Raw genomic sequence first — 22,180 nt, 5'->3', positions numbered from 1 at the left:
GGCACAGAGAAAGGAGAAGCAATTTGCCTAAGTCCACTCCACAGGGAGCAGGGGAGCCCTGGCTTCAATCCAGGCTGGCACCACACTCTGCACTCCTTGCCACTGCTCTATAGCATGCCCAGGATCACTCTGTAAGGACAGTTATCACAGAACAATAGAGAGTAGTAGTTAGGGGCAGCACCTGTGGCTCAAAGGAGTAGGGCGCTGGCCCCATATGCAGGAGGTGGCAGGTTCAAACCCAGCCCTCACCAAAAACTGCAAATAAATTAAAAAAAAAAAAATACATGTTTAAAAAAAAAAAAAAGAAAGTAGTAGTTAGAAATCCTAACTCCACTACTTACTAGCAGCATGACCTTGAGCATATTGCGTCTTTAAAGCCTCAGTTTCTTTAGTTATAAAATGGAGGTAATAATGGTAACCCACCTTTAGGTATGGAATGAAGATTAAATGAGGCAAACAACAGTACTTACAGCATTGCCGTGAGGACTAGGTGGATACTATTACTTTACAACAAAAGATAAACCACCATAATGAACACAGGAATGAATCCTATGATGAACAACAATGGAGAAATATGGACCCTATAGAAATATGACCTAAAATATTTTACTTTGTGCTTGCTGGAAAGTCTCTTCTCATTTTTCTACAATGAAGACACATTCCTAGTTTGAACAGAAGCCACTGCCAGAGCATTTTCTACTTCTGAACTAATTCTGAGTGTTCCTAGCAATGCTGTCTTAAGGGCTGCTCTGTAAGATGGCCACCTTTCTGGAAAAGAACTATCTGAAAACTGGAGATCCCACTTTCTAAAGAACAGAGCACTAGTGCTGGGCCCAGTGGCTCATACCTGTAATCCTAACACTCTGGGAGGCCAAGCAGGTGGATTGACTGAGCTCAAAGGTTTAAGACCAGCCTAAGCATGTGTGAGACCCTGTCACTAAAAACAGTCCAGCCTTGTGGTGGACACCTGTAGTCCCAGCTACACAGGAGGCTGAGGCAAGAGGATTGCTTGAGCCCAAGAGTTTGAGGTTGTTGTGAGCTATGTTGATGCCATGGCACTTTATGAAGGGTGACAAAAGTGAAACTGTCTCCAAAAAAAAAAAAAAAGATTCTCTCAATTGATGCAGAAAAAGCTTTTGATAATATCCAGCATCTTTTCATGTTCAGAACACTTAAGAAAACAGGCTTAGATAGGTTATTTCTTAAACTGATAGAGGCCATCTACAGCAAACCCACAGCCAGTATCATTTTGAATGGAATAAAATCGAAAACATTTCCACTCAGATCTGGAACTAAACAAGGATGCCCATTGTCTCCACTGCTATTCAACATAGTAATGGAAGTCTAAGCCATTGCAATCAGGAAAGAGAAGGCAATCAAGGGTATCCAAATGGGGTCAGAGGAGATCAAACTCTCACTCTTCACAGATGATATGATCTTATACCTGGAAAACCCTAGGTACTCAACTACAAAACTGTTAGAAGTGATTAAGGAATACAGTAGCATCTCAGGATACAAAATCAATACTGTAACTTTTATACATACCAACAATCGTCAAGCTGAAAAAATAGTCAAGGACTCTATTCCTTTTACAGTAGTGCCAAAGAAGATTAAATATTTGGGAATTTACATAACAAAGGATGTGAAAGATCTTTATAAAGAGAACTATGGAACTCTGAGAAAGGAAATAGCTGAAGATGTTAACAAATGGAAAAACATACCATGCTCATGGCTGGGAAGAATCAACATTGGTAAAATGTTCATACTTCCCAAAGCAATATACAAATTTAATGCAATCCCTATTAAAGCAGCTCTGTCATACTTTATTTAAAGATCTGGATAAAACAGTACTTCGTTTTATACAGAATCAGATAAAACCTCAAATAGCCAAGACATTGCTCAGAAATAAAAACAAAGCAGGAGGAATCACACTGCCAGACTTCAGGCTATACTATAAATCGATAATGATCAAAACAGCATAGGGTACTGGCACAAAAACAGAGAGGTAGATGTATGGAACAGAATAGAGAACCAAAAGATGAACCCAGCTACCTGTCATCATTTGATCTTTGATAAGTCTATCAAAAACAGAAATTGGGGGAAATATTCATTGTTTAACAAATGGTGCTGAGTGAATTGGCTGGCGACATGAAGAAGATAGAAACTGGACCCACACCTTTCACCATTAACAAAAATTGATTCTCACTGAATAAAAGATTTAAACTTAAGACATGAAACTATAAAAATACTAGAAGAGAATGCAGGGAAAACACTTGAAGAAATTGGCCTGGGAGAATATATTATGAGGAGGACCCCCTGGCAATTGAAGCAACACCAAAAATACATTACTGGGATCTGATCAAACTAAAAAGCTTCTGCACAGCCAAGAATACAGTAAGTAAAGCAAGCAGACAGCCCTCAGAATGGGAGAAGATATTTGCAGGTTATGTTTCTGACAAAGGTTTGATAACTAGAATCCACAGAGAACTCAAACTAATTAATAAGAAAAGAAAAAGTGATCCCATTTCATTGTGAGCAAGAGACTTGAACAGAAGCTTCTCTGAGGAAGATAGGTGCATGGCCCACAAACACATGAAAAAATGCTCATCATCTTTAATCATCAGAGAAATGCAAATCAAAACCACTTTGAGATATCATCTAACTCCAGTAGGAGTAGCCCACATAACAAAATCCCAAAACTACAGATGTTGGTGTGGATGTGGAGAGAAGGGAACACTTCTGCACTGCTAGTGGGATTGCAAACTAATACGTCCCTTTTGGAAAGAAGTTTGGAGAATACTCAGGGATCTAAAGGTAGACCTGCCATTCGATTCTGCAATTCCTCTACTAGTTATATATCCAGATAACCAAAAACCATTTTACAACAAAGATATCTGCACAGGAATGTTTACTGCAGCCCAATTCATAATTGCCAAGTCATGGAAGCCGCTCAAGTGCCCATCAACCCATGAATAGATTAAAAAATTGTGAGATATATATATATATATATATATATATATATATATATATATATATATATATATCATGGAATATTATGCAGCCATAAAAAACATCATGGAGATTTTACCTCTTTTATGTTTACATGGATGGAGCTGGAACATATTCTTCTTAGTAAAGCATCTCAAGAATGGAAGAAAAAGTATCCAATGTACTCAATACTATTATGAAGCCAATACATAATCACCCACACTTTCATATGAATGACAAAACACAACTATAGCCCAGAATGAACTAGGGAAGAGGAGGGTGAGGGGAGGGGAGCGGCCAGGTGGAGGGAGAGTAATCGATGGGACCTCTCTTATTATGCATATTGCAAGGGTACATGTCAAATTTATTAAGAGTAGAGTACAGGTGGCACCCGGAGCTCAGTAGGCAGGGTGCCAGCCACCTACACCAAGGCTGGTGGGTTCAAACCCGGCTGGGCCTGCTAAACAACAATGACAACTACAACAAAAAAATAGCTGGGCATTGTGGTGGGTGCCTATAGTCCCAGCTACTTGGGAGGCTGAGGCAAGAGAATTACTTAAGCCTAAGAGTTTGAGGTTGCTGTGAGCTGTGATGCCATGGCACCCTACCAAGGGTGACATAGTGACACTGTCTCAAAAAAACAAAACAAAACAGTAGAGTATAAATATCTTAACACAACAATTAAGTAAGTGAGATGAAGGCTATGTTAACCAGTTTGATATAAGCATTCCAGACTGTATATAAAATCAGCATATTGTACCCCATAAATGAAGTAATGTACACAGTTATGATTTAATAATAAAAAGGAACAAAGCACTAGGACTGTTAATTCCAGTAACAGTTGAAGGGGAATAAACAGGGGAGTGAAAACGAGAATAGTACAAAAGCATTTCTTCAAGGACAGAGTAGTTTCAGCTAAATACACATGAACAGCCTTGAGAAATATTTTCCAGTAGTAAAAGCCTAATTTTTAAAATAATCCATTTAAAAAGTAGGTAGTTTTCAGCCTTTAAATTTCCATTTAAATTAATTTTGCCTAATGCTCTTGTTTTCGAAGCACCTCTCCTTCAGTTGCCCTTGGCCAGGCCACTGTTTCCCACACATACAATTATCCACTAACAGGATGCATGCATGCACACTCCCCAGAAGAGGAAGCAGCAAATGTTGAGCTGGAATTCCACACAGCCAGGGGCTGCTGGAGGGCTAGGAAAGCAGGTGCCGGTATGCTGTCTGAGAGTTACATTCCAAATTGCCTCCAATCAATCTGGGTTTCTCTGCACTAGCTCGACTGAGTCATAGCAGGGACAAAGGGACAGGAAGATGGAACAGACTGCAGCAGGGAGATGGAGACTGGAAAGGCAGGGAAGACAGCAGGGTAAGGCCAGAGAGGAAAGCAAAGGGCTCACCCAGGAGTCTGGAGATAAGAGAAGAAACAGCAGCCTCTGGGAGCAGAGACAGAGAAGGGTCTTGTTAGAGCAGACAGTATTCCCCAAACCGCCATTCTGGGACAGACAGATGGGGCTGGAGAGTGGCAGAAGGGAACTGTAAACTTTCATTAAGCACCTACTATTGTACAATGTGTATCCAGAGATGCATAAAACTCTTTCACCATGGAGTACACATTACAGGATGGGGGGAAAAGAAAGAAATATGACTAGCACTCCTAGCTAGTCCAGTACAAAATGAGTACAGAGAGAAAAGAAAATATAGTGACTGTCTTGACAGTCACTGTAGTGACACTACAGAGGGAGGAGAATTTAATTTCTAGGTGACATGTTTTGCTTTATGTAAAGAAAATGGAACCAAAATGATTAATTTACAATAGTTGACTATGAAATCTGTATATACAAACCCAATGCTACTACAGAAAACCACCAACTGGGGACCAGAAGACCTGGGTCCTAAATGTAACCCAACTAATGACTGTGTACCATGAATAAAACGAAAATAATACTTGAGCCATTCATAGGGTAGAACATTATTACAGCTGGCATGGTGGCTCATGCCTATAATCCTAGTACTCTGGGAGGCCAAGATGGGTGGACTGCTTGAGCTCAAGAGTTGGAGATCAGCCTGAGCAAAAGTAAGAACCTGTGCCTATTAAAAACAGAAAAATAAGCTAGATGTCATGGTGGGTGCTTGTATTTCCAGCTACTCAGGAGACTGAGGCAAGAGGATTGCTATGATATACTCTGTCCACCCCCCTGCCCACAAACAAAAGGAACACTATTACAGCCACTAAAATATAACAGAGACCTGCGTGTACTGAACAGAAAAAGCTCCAAAGTAAAACATCAAACACAACTTAAAACTAAATTAGGCTCTAATATTTAAAATGATGCCTTTTATAGTTGATAATAAATTGGGAAGATATATATCTATGAACAAATGTGCACATAAGTATCAGAGTATCTGAGAGGAGCTGGAAGGGTGTGTAAGATTAGCAAAGGTTATTTTGGGGGAGGGGATGGAGGAGGCAACAGAGTTTTCCCAAGATACATTCTTCTACCATCAGAAGAGTACACAGGTCAGAAGATGACCCTGTATAATGCATCATGATGATAAAATGAAGGGCTGGTGAGTTGGGGTTTAAAAAAAATCCTTTCGAAAGAGCAGAGAACTTTCTATATTTAAATTCCTACTCAAATCCCAGACTGTGAACCAGGTCCCTCCCCAAGGAAACTGCTAGGGGTTTCCTTGGGGATGGAAATACCCAAAATACCGCTCAGAATCATCTAGTCTAGGGTTTTCAAATTCAAACTGTCAGTCTATATTTTATTGTATTTCATTGAATCTAATATAGCATCTATCGTAAGACATAATGTTATTTTATGTACCACTACAAAAAAACAATGCTGTCAAACTATGACATACTGCTGAATTTAAGACATATGCTCACTTTAGAGATGTTAAAATGTGAAAAGATGCATGACTAGGAACTGAAGAAATATGGTATGAAGTGGGTCATGACAATTAGAGACATGTTCAACCTAGACTGTTCACATATCACGGTATGGAATGCCACCATCATTAGCTGTAATTATTAAGCTATGGTTTAGATTCTCTAGAAGTCTGCTCGTCATAAGCCAAGTCATTTTCCAGACAATACATTAAGGGACCACCCATGGACTATGTCCAATACCAAAACAGCCACGGGCTGCACTGAGTTCAAATAAACTTACCTTTAAATACTGTTTTAAAATTGAGCTAAGATATAACAAGGATTCCCCAAACTGCTCAAATCCCCCTTGCTGTCATGAGCCTTTAAGTGCTGGGGGAGTTCTTTCTCACAGAGACCAGACCAAGAACCGGAGCATTAGGGGTTGTAGCCACAAGTCTCTTTCTTGCTTCAAAGCACATCATTTTTATTCAGACCACAACTTAAAACGTTATTAATAATCTTTTAATGCCTACCTTCCTTTAAAAATTATGCCCCTTTCTTCCAAAGATATTATAAGAAAGTTAATTTCCCTAATTGACTTTATGCTACTAAAGCATCCTTTCCTATATTAAAACTTGCCAAGAACAGACAATCCCAAGGTCTCCTTAGGAGGAATTGAGGGACAACTCCTGTGATAAGAAGGCTTAGGAGAAAAATGTTTCCGGAATCACCAAATCCTAGTCCACTTTTGTTTTTCTTTTTAAACAAACAAAATACACTTTTGGTTTTTTTTCTTTTTAACCTCTGTTTATATTAACATATCCAAATTTAAACATCTTCCTTCAAATGTAAGCCCAGCTCAAAATGATCTAAATAAAGCCTTCTCCCTAACTAGTGACTCTAAAGAGTCCAACAATTTTATTCCTCACAATAAGGTACCCAGAAAAAGAATTTTATTCATTCATTCATTTAACTTATTTATTTATAGGCAGAGTCTCACTCTGTTCCCAGGCTAGAGTGCTATGGCATCAGCCTCATTCACAGCAAACTCCTGGGTTCAAGCAATCCTCCTGCCTCAGCCTCCAGAGTAGCTGGGACTACCGGCACCTGCCACAACATTCAGCTAATTTTTTTTTTTTTTTTAGTAGAGATGATGCCTTGCTGTTGCTCAGGCTGGTCTCCAATTCTTGAGCTCAAGCTATCCTCCTGCTTTGGCCTCCCAGAGTGCTAGGATTACAGGTGTGAACCACTGCACCCAGCCGAAAAGAACATTTTAGATATCAAGTCATACTTTTTTATTTCTTTGGTTTATACCCAAAGATTTTTTTCATTGCTAGCAATACTTTATAAATCAAGGAAACTATGTAAAAAGGGACAGATCCATATTAAAATGACGAAAAGAAACATAATAATGTGTATCTTGCCAAATACTAACACCCACACAAATAATGCTAGGTTATACCGAACTTGTACTCTATGCTAGGCACTGGGCTAGGTGGTTCACACATATTCTATATTCTACAACATTTCTTCAAAAAAGACATTTCATAAAAAGAAAACCTAGGCTTGAGAACCCCCAAGGCCTGCTGAATTCCACACTGCCTTTCACACTATGTGGTCTCCCAACGAGTACAGGCAAAGTACCCGTCAAAGTGGGTGGAGTTAATATCACCTTTCCATCATTTTGAAGGAATGTGGAAAAAAGTCTATAAAAACACATGGTTCCACATATCCACTAGAATGTTAAACTGAAAAAAATAAAACAAAACAGAAAGCACCAAGTGTGGCAAGAATAGGGAACAAATGGAATTCTCACATATTGCTAGTGGGAAGATACACTGATAGAACCATTTTGGAAAACATTTTGGTGGTATCTACTAATGCTGAAGATATGCATACCCTCTGACCCAGAAATTCCCCTTTTAGTTGTAACCAACAGAGATGCAAACATTATGTTCACCAAAAGATAGGTGCAAGAATGTTCACAATAGCACTATTTATAAAAGCTAAGAACTAGACACTACTCAAATGTCCATCAAACTAGAATGGATAAACAAACTGCAGTTTGTTCAGCCATGAGAATGAAAGGCTTACAACTACATGCAACGATACAAATAATGTTATAAAAGAAATAAAAGTACATATTGTATGATTCTGTTGACATAAAGTTCACAGGCAAAATTAATCTACAATATTATCAGTCAAAACAATGTTTCCCTTGTCGGTGGAAGGTGATGACCAGATAGGAACACAAAGGGGATTGCTGGGGCTGGTAATGTTCTATTTCCTAATCTGGGTGTGTCCCATTTGTGATAATCCCCTGAGTCATATACTCATGATTTGTGCACTTCTCTGTATATATACATTATACTTCAGGATAAAAGTTTAAAACAACAACAAACAACAAATCTGTAAGGTTTCACAAAAGGGCAATTCCCTGAATAATGAAGAGAGGCCTGTTGGTATCACTTGCCAACATTTACAGCAAAGCTATCCTCTCTACTAGGTGTCACAACAGGGAAAAGCAAAACCATGGATAGCTCCCTCCAAAGGGGACTTGAGGTCAGGGAAGAAGAGCCTACTAAACGGACTATTCTATTTTTAAGAGAAGAGCAATCAAGAGAGAACATCTCATTAGCAATTTATAATTACTTCCAAATCCCAATACAGAACACAACCTATTAACACCATTTTAAAAAAATGAAGTTTATAAAACCATGAGTCATTCTACTTATTTGCCCAGATTCACAAAGAATTGACAAAGAAACACTAGGCTGGGTTGAGTCTTATAAATAAGTCTTTTTTTTTTTTTTTTTTAACCAAAGACTCTGCTTTGTGCATCTGAAGTCTTTTGAGTCTAAGAAATATGGGACAGGGTCTTTAATGAGCAATTTTCCAAGACAAATGACTTGGTATCTATTTGGGGCATAATTTAATAGAAAAACTGGTATTTAAATCAGAAGCAGATTTGTTGATACAAGATGTGCAAAAGTTACCCTGCAGATACCAAACTGACAACCTACCATACCAATCCATGGGCTAGACCAGTGGTTCTCAACCTTTCTAAGGTCACGACCTCGGCCCCCCCCTCCTTTTTTTAGAGACAGAATCTCACTCTGTCACCCTTAGTAGAGTGCCGTGACGTCACAGCTCACAGCAACCTCCAGCTCTTGGGCTTAGGCGATTCTCTTGCCTCAGTCCCAAGTACCTGGGACTACAGACGCCTGCCACAATGCCCAGCTATTTTTTGTTGCAGTTTGGCTGGGGTTGGGTTGGAACCCGCCACCCTCGGTATATGGGGCCGGCACCCTACTCACTGAGTCACAGGCGCAGCCCACTACGACCCTTTAATACAGTTCTTCATGTTGTGGTGACCCCCAACCATAAAATTTTTTCATTGCTACTTCATAACTGTAATTTTGCTACTGTTATGAATCATAATGTAAATATCTGATATGCAGGATGTATTTAGGTGACTCCTGTGAAAGGGCCATTCAACCCCCAAAGGGGTTGCCACCCACAGCTTGAGAACTGCTGGCCTAGCCTTTAATAGACAGATGATTCAGATGCTAACAGTCCTGGTACTAGGCAGCATGCCTCTCTGAGCCTCAACATGCAAAAAGAATGCTAGCTACTCATGAAAGAATTTCTGGGAAAAAGACTTAACAGGAAGAACTAGTAACACTACCTAAAAACATCTATCACTGTGATTTTTATAACATTATAAATCTCTACCTCCAAATTGTATAGGACTACTTTTTTAAAGACAACAGCAAGGAAAGGCCGTTAGGGGGCAGGGGCTTCATATTATCAATCTTCCTCAATAATATTTCATCAGTGAAGATCCTGATGGTCTAAGGTTAAATAACTTAAACAAGGTCTCAGAACCAGTCACTGCTGATTTGGACAAGCTAGGACGTGAGGCCCAGGGCTATCTTCCTTTGACACCAGAAGGGGGAATGTGTGGGAAGCCATGGCTTGCCTGGCACAAAGGCAGGCATCCCTGATCAAACAAGACGCTGCTTCCTGCTGGTCCAAGAGAGCGCCTCAAAATCCTTCTCAGGAAAAGATCTCCAGGATGCATTTAGGGAAAAAAAAAAAAGATATAGACCAGAGCACACAGTAAGCTAACTTTTGTGTAAGAAGGAGCAGGCGTAAGTACAGTATGAAGAAACAATGGAAATATACACAAGAATGTAGTGACAGTGATTACCTATGGAGAAGACAAAAGGGAAGGGAACGGAGTATTTGGGAACAGGGTGTTTTGCCTTTATTTCTTTAATTAAATTTTAAAAAGAGAAAATTCTCAACTTAGCACTATTGCTAATCAGGTAACACTGGCAATTCAGATGAATGTTATTTAACACACCCAATCTAAAATCACAGTATCAACATATCCCTAATATTTCAGTTAGCACAAAGTTAGCTACAGCCACATGATTTACTCAACTAATATTTCTTAAGCATCTATTGTGTTCCAGACTCTTCTAGGCACTGAAGACACAGGAATAAACCAAACAAAAATCCTTACCTTCATGGAGCTTACCTTCTATTGTGAGAAACGGACAATAGAAAAACATAAAATATGGTGGGCGGCGCCTGTGGCTCAAAGGAGTAGGGCGCCGGCCCCATATGCAGGAGGTGGCAGGTTCAAACCCACCCCGGCCAACAACAACAACAACAAAAAACCCCAAAACATAAAATATGTACTATTTTATGGCAGGAAGTGCTAAAAGGAGAAAGGTAGCAAGAAAAGGTGATACAGGAAGTATCATATGAGAAAGGGGAGGTTTGGATGTTAGGGCTTTGGAAGGTTTCACTGAGATGGCATTGGGTAAATATCTGAAGGAAGCAAGGGAAGACAGCCAGGAAGCTCTTTTGGGGAAGAGCATTCTAAGCAGAAGCAACAGGAAACACAGAGGACCTGAAGCAGGAAAGCCTACAGCTTTGTTCAAGGCAACTGCAGCAGCAAGAGCAATGGAGAGAGTAGCAAAAGATGACCTTGGAAAGGCAACAAGACCAAGTCATGTAGGGACTCAAAATCATGGCAAAGACTTTGGTCTTTACTACGAGTGAGATGGGCATCACTGGAAGTTTTCTTTTCTTTTTTTCTTTTTTTTTTTTTTTTTTGTGGTTTTTGGCCGGAGCTAGGTTTGAACCCACCACCTCTGGCATATGGGACCAGTGCCCTACTCCTTGAGCCACAGGCACCGCCCATCACTGGAAGTTTTCAAGCACAGGAGTGACGCAATCTAACCTGTCTTCTAGTAGCATCGCTCTGGCTTTTGTGCTGAGAGGAGACTGTAGCAGGGTACAAGGGCAAAAGCAGGGAGACCAGTATGGTTGGCAGCCTAAGTAATCCTCATCTCTTAGTATGTAAACCCCTGTACAATAATTCTCTCCCCTAAGTGCAGGTTGGATTTAGTGACTCACTTCCAACCAACAGAAGTAACAGGATATTACTTTTAAGATTAAGTTATGGAAAAACTGTGGTTTCTGTCTGGGGGGCTCTTTAGTTCTCTCTTGGACCCCATCCTCTTGTACTCAGGGAAGCAAGCTATCATGCTGTATGCAACAGAATGGAGAGACCCATTTGCAAAAACAAAAAAAAACCCTATGTTTCCAGCTAGGAGCCAAAGAGAACCTAAAGCTTGTCAACAGCCACACAAATGCCCTTGGGAGTGGATTCTTTTTGTATCAAGCCTTGAGATGACTGTAATCTCAAGCAACACCTTGATTGCAGCCCCTGGAGACCCTGAGACAGAAATACCCAACGAAGTTAAATGTGGTTTTCAACATCTGAAATTTGGAGTAATTTGTTACAGAGTGATAATAACTAAAACAGAAAGAGGACAGTTTAATAACATGAGCAAGAGGCAATGGTGGTTTGGACTGGTGTTAAAAGAGGAGGTAGTGAGAAATGGGTGGATTCTGGGTATATTTTAAGGTAGGGTGAGCTGGATTTGTTAACATGTGAGAGAGGCTGGTGTGAGATGGATGAGAAGAAGAGCACGAGAACAAAAATGAATCTGTATCTGAGGTTTTTTGGTATGAGCATGTGAAAAACTGGAATTGCCATTTATAAAGACGGGGAACTCTGTGAGAAGAGAAGGCGGGTTAGGCAGGAGTTGCTATTATGACTCAATTCTGGACATATTTAGACTAAGACGGCTGTAAGACATACAAGTAGAGCCAAGAAGGCAACTAGGTAAATGGGTCTGGGGTTCAGGGCTATAGATATAAATTTGAGAGTCTTTGGCATATAGATGGTGTTTAAAGCCACAAGCCCAGATGAAATTAACAGGGCAATGACTCAAAGAAAAATTAAGAAGTCAAGGACTGAGCCCCGGGACACTCAAACATGTAGAGGACAGAGTTTGAGGAAAACTCAGCAAAGGAGCTGAGCAGAAGCAGCCAGACGTGCTGGAGGAAATCCAGGCAAATGTGGTATCCTGGAAGCCAAGTGAAGAAAGTGTTTCAAGGGGGAGATAGTGATCAACTGTGCCAAAAACACTTGTCAAGTAGACAAGCATACTCTGACTTCACATTTTTATTGAGTGGTTTATCTTTTAGATTCAACCTACCTCACTTTCTTGGGTAAAGTCAAGGGCATCTTCTCCCGATGCCAGCAGTGTGTGTAGAATTCGCTGCTTCACTTGCTCCCACTCGACCAGCATTGACTCTCGATGGTACTCCTCAGCCATACCAAAGGTCTGTCAGAAAGGAACAGGGAGCAATAGTTTCCTTTAAAGCCCAACAGAAACTCAAAATCCTCCAGATCTACCACTTATCCATAAGTAGGGTGAAAACCATCTACTTTAAAAATTATTCTCAAAGAATTTACTGACAATTATTTGCACAATACCCTATTTCATTGATTCTAAGATATTAACAAAAACTTCCATTTTTTAAGTGCACTGATCAGTGGTGCTAAGTACATAAATATTTACATTGTTATGCAACCATCGCTACTATCCATCTCCAGAATTCATCTTGCAAAATGGTATACTCGCTATACTCATTTAAGAACAATTCCCTCTTTCCCTCTCTCTTCAGCCCCTGGCAATCATCAATCTACTTTCTGTGTCCCTGAATTTAACTACTCTAGATACCTCCCGTAAGTGAAATCATACAGTATTTGTCTTTTCCTAACTAGTTTATTTCACTCAGCATAATGTCTTCAAGGTTTATCCAAGTTGTACCATGTGTCAGAATCCTTCCTTTTTAAGGCTGAAGATACTCCATTGTATGTACCTACCATATTTCCCCTAGCCATTCATTCACTGACAGACACCTGAGTTGCCTCCACTTTTTGGCTATTGTGGATAACGCTGCTATAATCATGGGTGTACAAATATCTCTTCAAGTACATGCTTTTAATTCTTCTAGGTATATACTCAGAAGTGAAAATGCTAAGATCATCTGGCAAAAAAATTTTTAATTTTCTGAAGAATTTCCATACTGCTTTCATAAAGGCTGCAACATTTTACATTCCTACCAATAGTACATAAGGGTTTTAATTTTTCTACATTCTCGTCAAAAAACAATTATTTTCTGGGTTTGATAGCAGCCATCCTAATGGGGGTGAAGAGGTATCTCATTGTGGTTTTGATTTGTTTCCCTTTTTTAGACATTAAGCATCCTTTCATGTGCTTATTATAACAGAAATCTTTTTAAAATTTCCGAAATTAGGCTGCATATTACAACTGATAGCATGTCATAGTACTTTTTTTTTCTTTGTAGTACATAAAATGGATTATAAAAATCTATGGTATCGGGCAGCGCCTGTGGCTCAGTAAGTAGGGCACCAGCCCCATATGCCGAGGGTGGTGGGTTCAAACCCGGCCCCGGCCAAAGTGCAACAACAACAACAACAACAACAACAACAAAAAAAAAATCTATGGTATCAAGATTTAATAAGCATCCAAGATAAGAAAAGACAAAGATGAAATATTCTCCCAATGATTTTATTTTTGGAAGAAATGCTAATATTTTCATAGGAGGAAGCACATCTGTAAAAGAAAAACAGCCTTCTGGATTTAAGTTTCCTGCCAGTCTCCTCAGAATCACTGAAAAGTCTGGCAAACCTCACTAGATTCACCAGACCTACTAGTAGTTGCCAAAACAAAGGCATTCAGACAAAAAGGGGGGGGGGGTGTTAAAAGGGAAGAAGGAAGACAAAAAAACTTGAAGGAGAAAATTAAAACAACTTACAGAAACATAATGAATTATGACCATTCTCGGCCTATCATTCTTTAATTGGCAGACCAGCTTTTCCCATCAGCTTAAGCCCACTTTACAATCAGACTGGCATCTAATTAGGCAGCACAAAAGGAATGAGAATTAGGAATGCCTGCCTTACTTTTGGCAATGCAGATAATCTACTGATAATATCCACATACATAAACTTTGGGGACTGTTAGAAAATAACATATATTCTTCCTACAAATGGGATGTTTGGCTTAGAGCAGTATTTACTAAAATCTAAAAGGGGAAGATATAGCCAAGTGTGGTGGCAGGCCTGTGGTCCCAGCTACTTGGGACTAAGGCAAGAGGATTGCTTGAATCTAGGAGTCTGAGTTTGTGGTGAGCTAGGGTGACACCATGGCTCTCTAGCTTGGGCAACAAAGTGGGATTCTGTCTCAAAAATGTGAAAAGGAACTGGAAAGAAGGTTGGCACACTGGACCCTTTTCTAATATGTATTCTGAAGACATAGGAGAAATGACAATCATAAACTTTAAAAATAATCTTCCACCTGGTTTTCTTTTCACTCACAGGCAGAATGGACCATTCCATTTAATCTGAGTTGAAAAACACCCAGAGGCAAATCCTTCCCTCTTGTTCTCATCAGTAAACTTAATCATGAAAGCTATACATTTTGAATAGTGCTATGGTTCCATTCATCATTAGTGTGATAAGAAGCATCAAATAAACATAATAAATGGCCCAACACTAAATTTCTCTTCCCTTGACTACATCACCCCCAGCTTATCTTAATTACATTAGAGGTAATGGAACATCCAATTTGTGGGCTAATCAGGGATGATCAGCCCCGTATTTTCCTCATTCCAGCCTATTCCATTTATACCTACATTTGAACCACAGAATTAGGTGCAAAGAAGATGCTAACTAGAGAACTAATGACAGAGAATCACAGAGCTGCTACTGAGAAGAGGGCAGCTGGAGTTCTGAGGCGAAGGGGGAAGGCAGGGAGAGATCTAAACTTAAAAGGCAAGATGAACCACAGAAAATGACAAAACAGTGGAGAAACTATTATGAGTTCAACCTGAATCTTTCAAGTTATTGTTATATGAAGAAAATAATTCTCTTTGAACACAGTTAAGAAAAAAAGACAAGGAAGAGAACTGGGCAACTGAAGTAAGAACAGGTGGGGAGCACTTGAACTCTATTTCCACGAAGGGAAGAGGGCAATATGCTTTGACTTCACACCAGTTTATTACTGAGCTGTTGCCGGCATTTAGAAACACTGCATATGTTCTGATAATGTTGTTCTGTTTTTGCTGGGATGTACCAAATGGGAAAAGATAGGACACATTTGTGGTTTTGTAGCTTGTTTTCTTGGCATTTCAGCAAGACCTTGGCAAGTTATTCAAATGTGAAATTGCCACCAAAATGCCAGAAAGCCATTCACCTTTTGTTTGAAAATGATTCTTGCTCAGTGGCAGTCTGCCAATACAGGTCAAAGATCTCCCCTAGGTTGGCTCCCAACGCTGGAGCACCTGCCTCACAAACACATATGCACAAATTTTGCACTGTGGTGTGTCACCTAAATGTTTTGGCTGGCTGCACATTTAGTCTCAGTATGCCACAATCTTTAGAGACTGCCAATTCCACAAACACATTCTGTGGGGTAAATGGATTAATAAAGCTTGGTAGCATTCAACAATCCTAATTTAATTTCATTGGTCCTTTACAGCAGGAGAATCAATGTTGGTAAGAAACTCAAAAACAACAAAAAAACCCAAACCACCGTTATTTTATATTTCCAAATCTGAATCAAGTGAATTTGCCTATTTCTAGGAGTAAATACTATTGCCAACAACATGATTAATGAAATTGGGGGCAATTTTATTCTGATAGTTAAACATATCAGTCATTTAAATGATGCCTTTGGAATACTGTCTTATAAATTAAAGCTGGCAAGCCTCTCTGCAGCCCTAGCTCACAATGCTCCTTTTGAGACACGCTCACCTTCACAGGACATTTTAATAAGGCACAATGAAAAGCAAAATTTTTTTATTATTTTTTAATTACACAAATGATACTTAAATGCATTTCACTTCTAAATAAAGGGTTAAGGAAGTAAACAGCAAAACAGAGGTCTCCCTTCATGCCTATGCTCTTTGCACAGAGACACTACTAGCAGCCGGCATGTACTCTGCCAGCCTCCGGCCTAGGAAAGCTGTACTTCTAGAACCAACTCCACAGGACAGCGACTCTTTTTCTTCCCTCCCCAAAAGACCCCAGTAGCCTGAAAGTCCTTTTCTGTATAAGGGGATATTCTGGAATGGTTTTGATCTTTTGGTCCTTGTCAGAAACAAAAGGAAATAAATGTTACTAAATGATCTTTGAGCATCTTGCAGGAATGCTTGTTGCAAAATGTTGTTGTGCATGTAATGGATGCTCTGGCTCACTAGTTTTACCATCTTTTGAAGAACAGAGCTACTTTTTTTTTTAAAGACCTTGGAGAAATTGTTAACATAAAAAATGGTTCAGCCACATTGCATAATAAAAGGAAAAGAAGTTGAGGGAAATTACCAATAATCATAATTGCTTTTCTGAACTGGTGATTCAGCAAAACCAGACCATTTATACAATAATGAAACCAAACAATGTTCTGGGCTTCTATTTTGAGATTAATTTAATAATTAATTGTACAGTCCAGTGTCTCAGATATATTTCACTAAATATATACAGAGTTACGAGCATGGTATACTCCTCAAAAAAGGTTCCTAAAGAACTCTCTCCGGGCCTGGAACTCTAGCTTCCAGAACCTGCATTCCCCCACTGCCCTCCTAACTATATATATACATCTACATTTTGGTTCATTTTCTTACCCTCTTCCGGGACTCTTCAATGGCAGACAGCAGGGCATTGTCCTTCTCATTCTTTAGGAAGCCCTATGAACAGAGAAAAAAAATGACACGATGTAGGTTAAAACTAACCTTCAAATAAAGTATACTATACAACAAAACATAACTGTAAGGAGAACTACTTTGCCCACCTTCACCTCATAAAATTCTTTCAACTTAAAAACATCAAAGTAAATGGTTTTTACAGATGTTTCCCAATTTCTTTCATTCTAGGAGCACACTATGATTGTTAGAAGGTAAAGACCACATGAAACAGTAGTGTGGAGTCCTGTGCCTGTCCCTTAAACATGTAAAAAGTGAAGTCAATACTATCCTTCAAAACTGCCAACTGGCTCATATTACGCGTACAGCTTTGGCGATGTGGCCAGTCACAGTTCCTCTAACTGCTTCTTAGTCTCTATTTCTCTGCTGATTTCAATTAATCCTTCAATTTCTTCCTTACATGGAGGATGCCACCACCACCCACTTGGCTGGGTGCTATTCATGTGTTTGCCAATAGCTGAGAAACCCTAAATATCATTTATTTACACATTTCTTCTGGGGTTTTGCCATGTCACTCCCTATTTCAGGTCTGATGACAGCCACTGCTTGCTTATATATGAGGTGAAGAAACAGTTTACAAATCCAGTTTAATGTACACAGGTTAAATACCTGCAAAATCAAACTATACAATATCACAATGGTTGAAAGGAAAAGCTTTAAAATGTGACAGTTTCAAATCCTAGCTCTTCTATTTACTAAAGACAGGACTTTAGCCAGGCCACCCAAACTCCCTGTATCTGTTTGTTTACTTATGCAAAAAAAAAAAAAATATATATATATATATATGGGGTACACACACACACACACACACACACACACACACACACACACACACACACAAGATAATGTAATCAAGCCCTTAGTCCAAGGCTCTAACGTTCTATTAGAATCAATTAAGATTTAGATCTATTGGGCCTGGCCACGCCTGTAAATGCAGCACTCTGGCAGGCTGAGGTGGGTGGCTCGCTTGAGCTCAAGAGTTCAAGACCAGCCTGAGCAAGAGTGAGACCCCATCTCTACTAAAAATGAACAACTGAGGCAAGATCTCTTGAGCCCAAGAGTTGGACGCTGCTGTGAGCTATGATGCCACAGCACTCTACCAAGAGTGACAAAGTGAGACCCTGTCTCAAAAAAATAAATAAATAAAAATAAAAGATCCACATCTATTGATGATTCTCATTAATGAAACAGAGGCCCAGGGTGACCTACTTGTTCACTGTCCTTATTTGCTTGAGCTGAGATCTGGTGGGAAAGAGGGCAAGACAATTGTACTTTCAGCCACAGCCACAGACAGACACATAGATAGAGAGGGCTTCCATGCTAATACTTTGTCCTTCATAGAAGCGTGAAGTTTCTTTTCCAAAGGTTGGAGTGTGTGGGTTGAGTGGGAACAAGGAAAATGACCCATCAACTCATAGGCAGAGATCAAAGTCTTAGCTGTAATATGGAAGGAAGAATTCAAGTTACCTTACACATCAGATCCACCTACACTCCAATGCAGGGCACAAGCACGTCAAGCACACTACTGGTGCATTTATATGTATCTAAAATCCCTGCTTTTTCAGAATCAGGTTTTTCCTTCTTAAAGAAACTTTAAGGAAATGTAATACAAAGCAGAATTCTGTGAAAGCTTTTAAAATGACAAGTTAAATTAAAACACACTCGCCAGTTTTCTTGTATTGGAAATTTACTGTCATGGTTAATTAGTTCTTGATCACTCATTACATTTTAACAATTGTAATGTTTTAGTATACAGTTACGTGGCTTAAAGCCATAGAGTATGGCCTATGGCACCTAGGCTACAAACCTGTATCTTTCTGTACTGAACAACTTAGGGCAACTGTAGCTGTAAGTATCTGTGTATCTAAACATACCAAAAACATAGAAAAGGTACAGTAAAAATACCACGCTATAATCTTATGGGACCACTGATGCCTATTTGGTCTGTCCTTGACCAAAATATCCTCACGTGACACATGACTGTGTTCCATTCAAATATTCTTTTCAAAAAATAGGGAAAGGGGAGGGGATAATACAGGGGATATAAATTTAAATATATATACATACAGACTCTCCAGATCCCTAATGTATTGGCTCATGACTCCCCCACACCTGCTGTCACATCCTAACCTGGGCAGTGCACAGGGATGGATGGGGCAATAGCCAACAGGCCCAGCAAAAGGTCTCCCCATAAAAACTTCTCCAGGATAGTCTCTGAGGCAGCTCTGAGAACAGAACATGAAGACTGCTCCAAATATCTATACTGGTAACTGTGGTGGGGGGTTGGGTTCACTTGCCTAATAATGTAATGACCTCAATAAATCAGAGGTCATAAAGCAAAGAAGGGCACAGCTTGTCAACATGCCTGACTCTGGCTATCCCAGGCAAGCTAGACACAAAATAACACCAAAAATTTTGATAGGCCTTATTTATACCGTTCACAACAAATGATTCTGGCAAATCAATAAAACTTTGGTATGAACTCCTTTTCATGATGGGTCTTTGATGGCTAAAGCTAAAGCCTTTAATGTCACAGTTTACAAACAGAGCTATGCAACTATTATCAATGATTGATTCCTGAATGAAGGGTAGGTACAGACTGTGCTCTGCTGCACCTTTCTGCGGCTGCGGTTATGTTACCAATTATCTCAACAAGCCATGCTGTGGGTGCAAGGAGAGACAGCCACCGCTTGACAAGGTCTAGCCTATCTTTTTTCTTTTTGGTGGGGGGGTCAGGGTTAAATCAGATATTCTGCCCCAACCCTTCCTGGGGCTTCCTCTGCTCTTTCTGGTCAATGGCCAGCCCATCCCAGACTTTTACCTGCTCCCACACCCACATATCTATCTCATGCACACTGTTAAAACACAAGTGAAAAGCAATAATCAGATACATTTGCTTAAAAGCAAAATAATACTCTGCAAGAAACACAACTCCCAAATTTCTAAGAGAAATTTCAAGTAGAAGGAAATTTCAAGTAGATGAAAAAAAAAGACATTATTGCTTTAGAGTGGATAGCTTTTGTCTTTATAAATCTACATTTTAAGAACTTCAACAAATTAACTCATGCATCTGTGCATGAGAGTCAAACTTTAGACCTCGTTCACATATGAGCAAAGGCCATTAACCATAAGGTACCTCACAAATTGGGCCTTCTCTATAGCACAAACAGAGCCCACAAAATAGATTCTGAATTTTAACTTTTCATCCTTTATTCTCTTCCAAAATGAAATGCTAAAATAGGTTACACATCACATTTTGTTTTTAAAAACAACACATTACTGGCCTACCTTTTGAAAAGATTCTTAAAAAATAACAATTTGTGTTCAGAATAGTGCTGTGTGCCATCTAGTGGTAGTTAGTTTCTTTTAAAGCACAGACGCGCCTCAAGGAAAAAGAACAGTCCACAGAACTGAAGAATTAAAAAGTTGGGTAGAACATACCTGCCTCAGCCCAGGTTTCCCACAGATCTCTTCTTTAACTTCCCTTTTCTACCCGTGTGTTTCCTTTACTTCTCACTCCTTCTGTGAGGCACCGCTCATGTCCTAACTCCAGAAAGTACTTGCATTAGCTTATTGGAAAATGGGTTCTCTGAAAAGGGAAGCTGAGTGTGAAGGGTGAATGAGCTCCCTGCCACTCTGAGGCCTCTTGGGCACAGAGAAGGCCCAAGAGCTCACCTCCTGCTCTGAAAGCCAGCATCTAACTATGATCTTCAGAGCACCCCATCACTGATATCTGTGGAGGGGGAGCCTAACCAGGCCCTACAGGAATCCTGCCCCTCCTCCTCCTCTCTGCCAAGACAAAGGACACAAAGGACCTAGTTAGCCCCACCCCTAAAACTCATGCCAAAGAACCCTAACCCACCAAAGCCCTCTGGGTAAGCTGTGGAATTTACCAAACTTCCACAGGCCCCATGTAGAAGGGGTCTCTAACTGCCTCCCCCGCCAAATGCCATCTTCATCCTGCCCAGGCGTGTTGCCACTGCTTTTCAATAAACGTGACCTAAACTCTGCTCCCAGTCTTGTCTCTGGGCACCACCATGACACCTTTCAGTGTCCACTGATTTCATCAACAAGCACTTTTTAAAAACACAAGCACTTTTTACTTGCTCTCAGCCCCCCACCCAACCCTTCTATTGCTGGTCCACTCAATAAACAGCACCTGTAAACATCTGCAGGCCAACTAAGTAAGACTACTCTGGACTTCCCCATCTGTATACTGTTCCTCCTAGCCAGAGTCCTAGAAACAGATCCTCTTCTAACTGGCTCCTTGAATGTGTTTTGGTTTCCAGCTTCCTATAACACGTAACAGTTCCCACTCAGGAAGCAATTAAGGGTAGACATTGCTCTAGGCAATTCAAAGGCATTATTGCTAATCCTTTAACAATATGAAAGAATAGACAAGATCACCCCACTCTCCTCCACATCCCTCCTTTACCCCACTTTACTGGTAAAAAACTGAGATTTCAACATTAAATAACCTGACCAAGGATTTCCAACCAGGAAGACACACAGGCAGGATTCAAACAGTTCTAACTCTTAAGACCAATTGTTTATGAGATACTTAGAGAACAACAAGCCTCCAAATCATGAAAATAAAGAAAACTTCTCTCTCTTTAAAAGGATGAAGCCCAGGAGATCAAAATGTCCTTAAATGTGTTTTCTCTTATCAGGTTATTAGTTTTCTGCTGCAAACGAAGCAGCTGAGGCTTAGAGAATACTAATACTCACAGCAGTGCTAATAACAGCTAACATTTAAATGGTGATTATTTTGTGCCAGGTATATTATCTGGTTTTAGCCCTCACTTTTAACTCAATACTATTGCCTCTCAGTTGAGCTAGTTATATGAAATGGTTTTGTGAAAGTCCATGTTAAAATGATCTGGTTTTTAGTAGCAAAGGTCAGATTTAGAACCCCAATTTCGTGACTTCTTGTTTACCCTTTTCTACTCAACAGTACTCTCATCGTAGCAAATCAAGGTGAGATAAACATATACATGTAGTTTATGCTTGCATATTTACCCCCCTCCCTACTTTACATAGGGAGCAATGAGACATCATGAAATCAATTAGCATTTTTAATGAAATAAAATGCATCTCTATAAATGATACCGATACTGTTTTGTGAAGCTTTCATTTCAATTATATATATATTTA

The 22,180-nt window shown here is 39.8% G+C and overlaps 1 protein-coding gene across 2 annotated transcripts in view; it reads right to left on the bottom strand.

The window, feature by feature from the left end:
• The window catches only part of NUP93 (nucleoporin 93), a 117,907-nt gene that overhangs the window by 27,731 nt on the left and 67,996 nt on the right, over window positions 1-22,180 (bottom strand). For both annotated transcript variants that reach the window (XM_053602261.1, XM_053602270.1), the window contains 2 exons: window positions 16,949-17,011; window positions 12,454-12,582 (listed from right to left, as the gene is read on the bottom strand). In XM_053602261.1, coding sequence (XP_053458236.1) covers window positions 12,454-12,582; window positions 16,949-17,011 — 192 coding nt within the window. The remainder of the gene's footprint in view (window positions 1-12,453; window positions 12,583-16,948; window positions 17,012-22,180) is intronic.

The sequence above is a fragment of the Nycticebus coucang genome, chromosome 2, assembly GCF_027406575.1.
Source record: "Nycticebus coucang isolate mNycCou1 chromosome 2, mNycCou1.pri, whole genome shotgun sequence".
In the NCBI taxonomy this organism is placed as follows: domain Eukaryota; kingdom Metazoa; phylum Chordata; class Mammalia; order Primates; family Lorisidae; genus Nycticebus; species Nycticebus coucang.
Note: the sequence above shows the minus strand (reverse complement) of the source record. Positions and strands in the feature narration are given on the sequence as shown.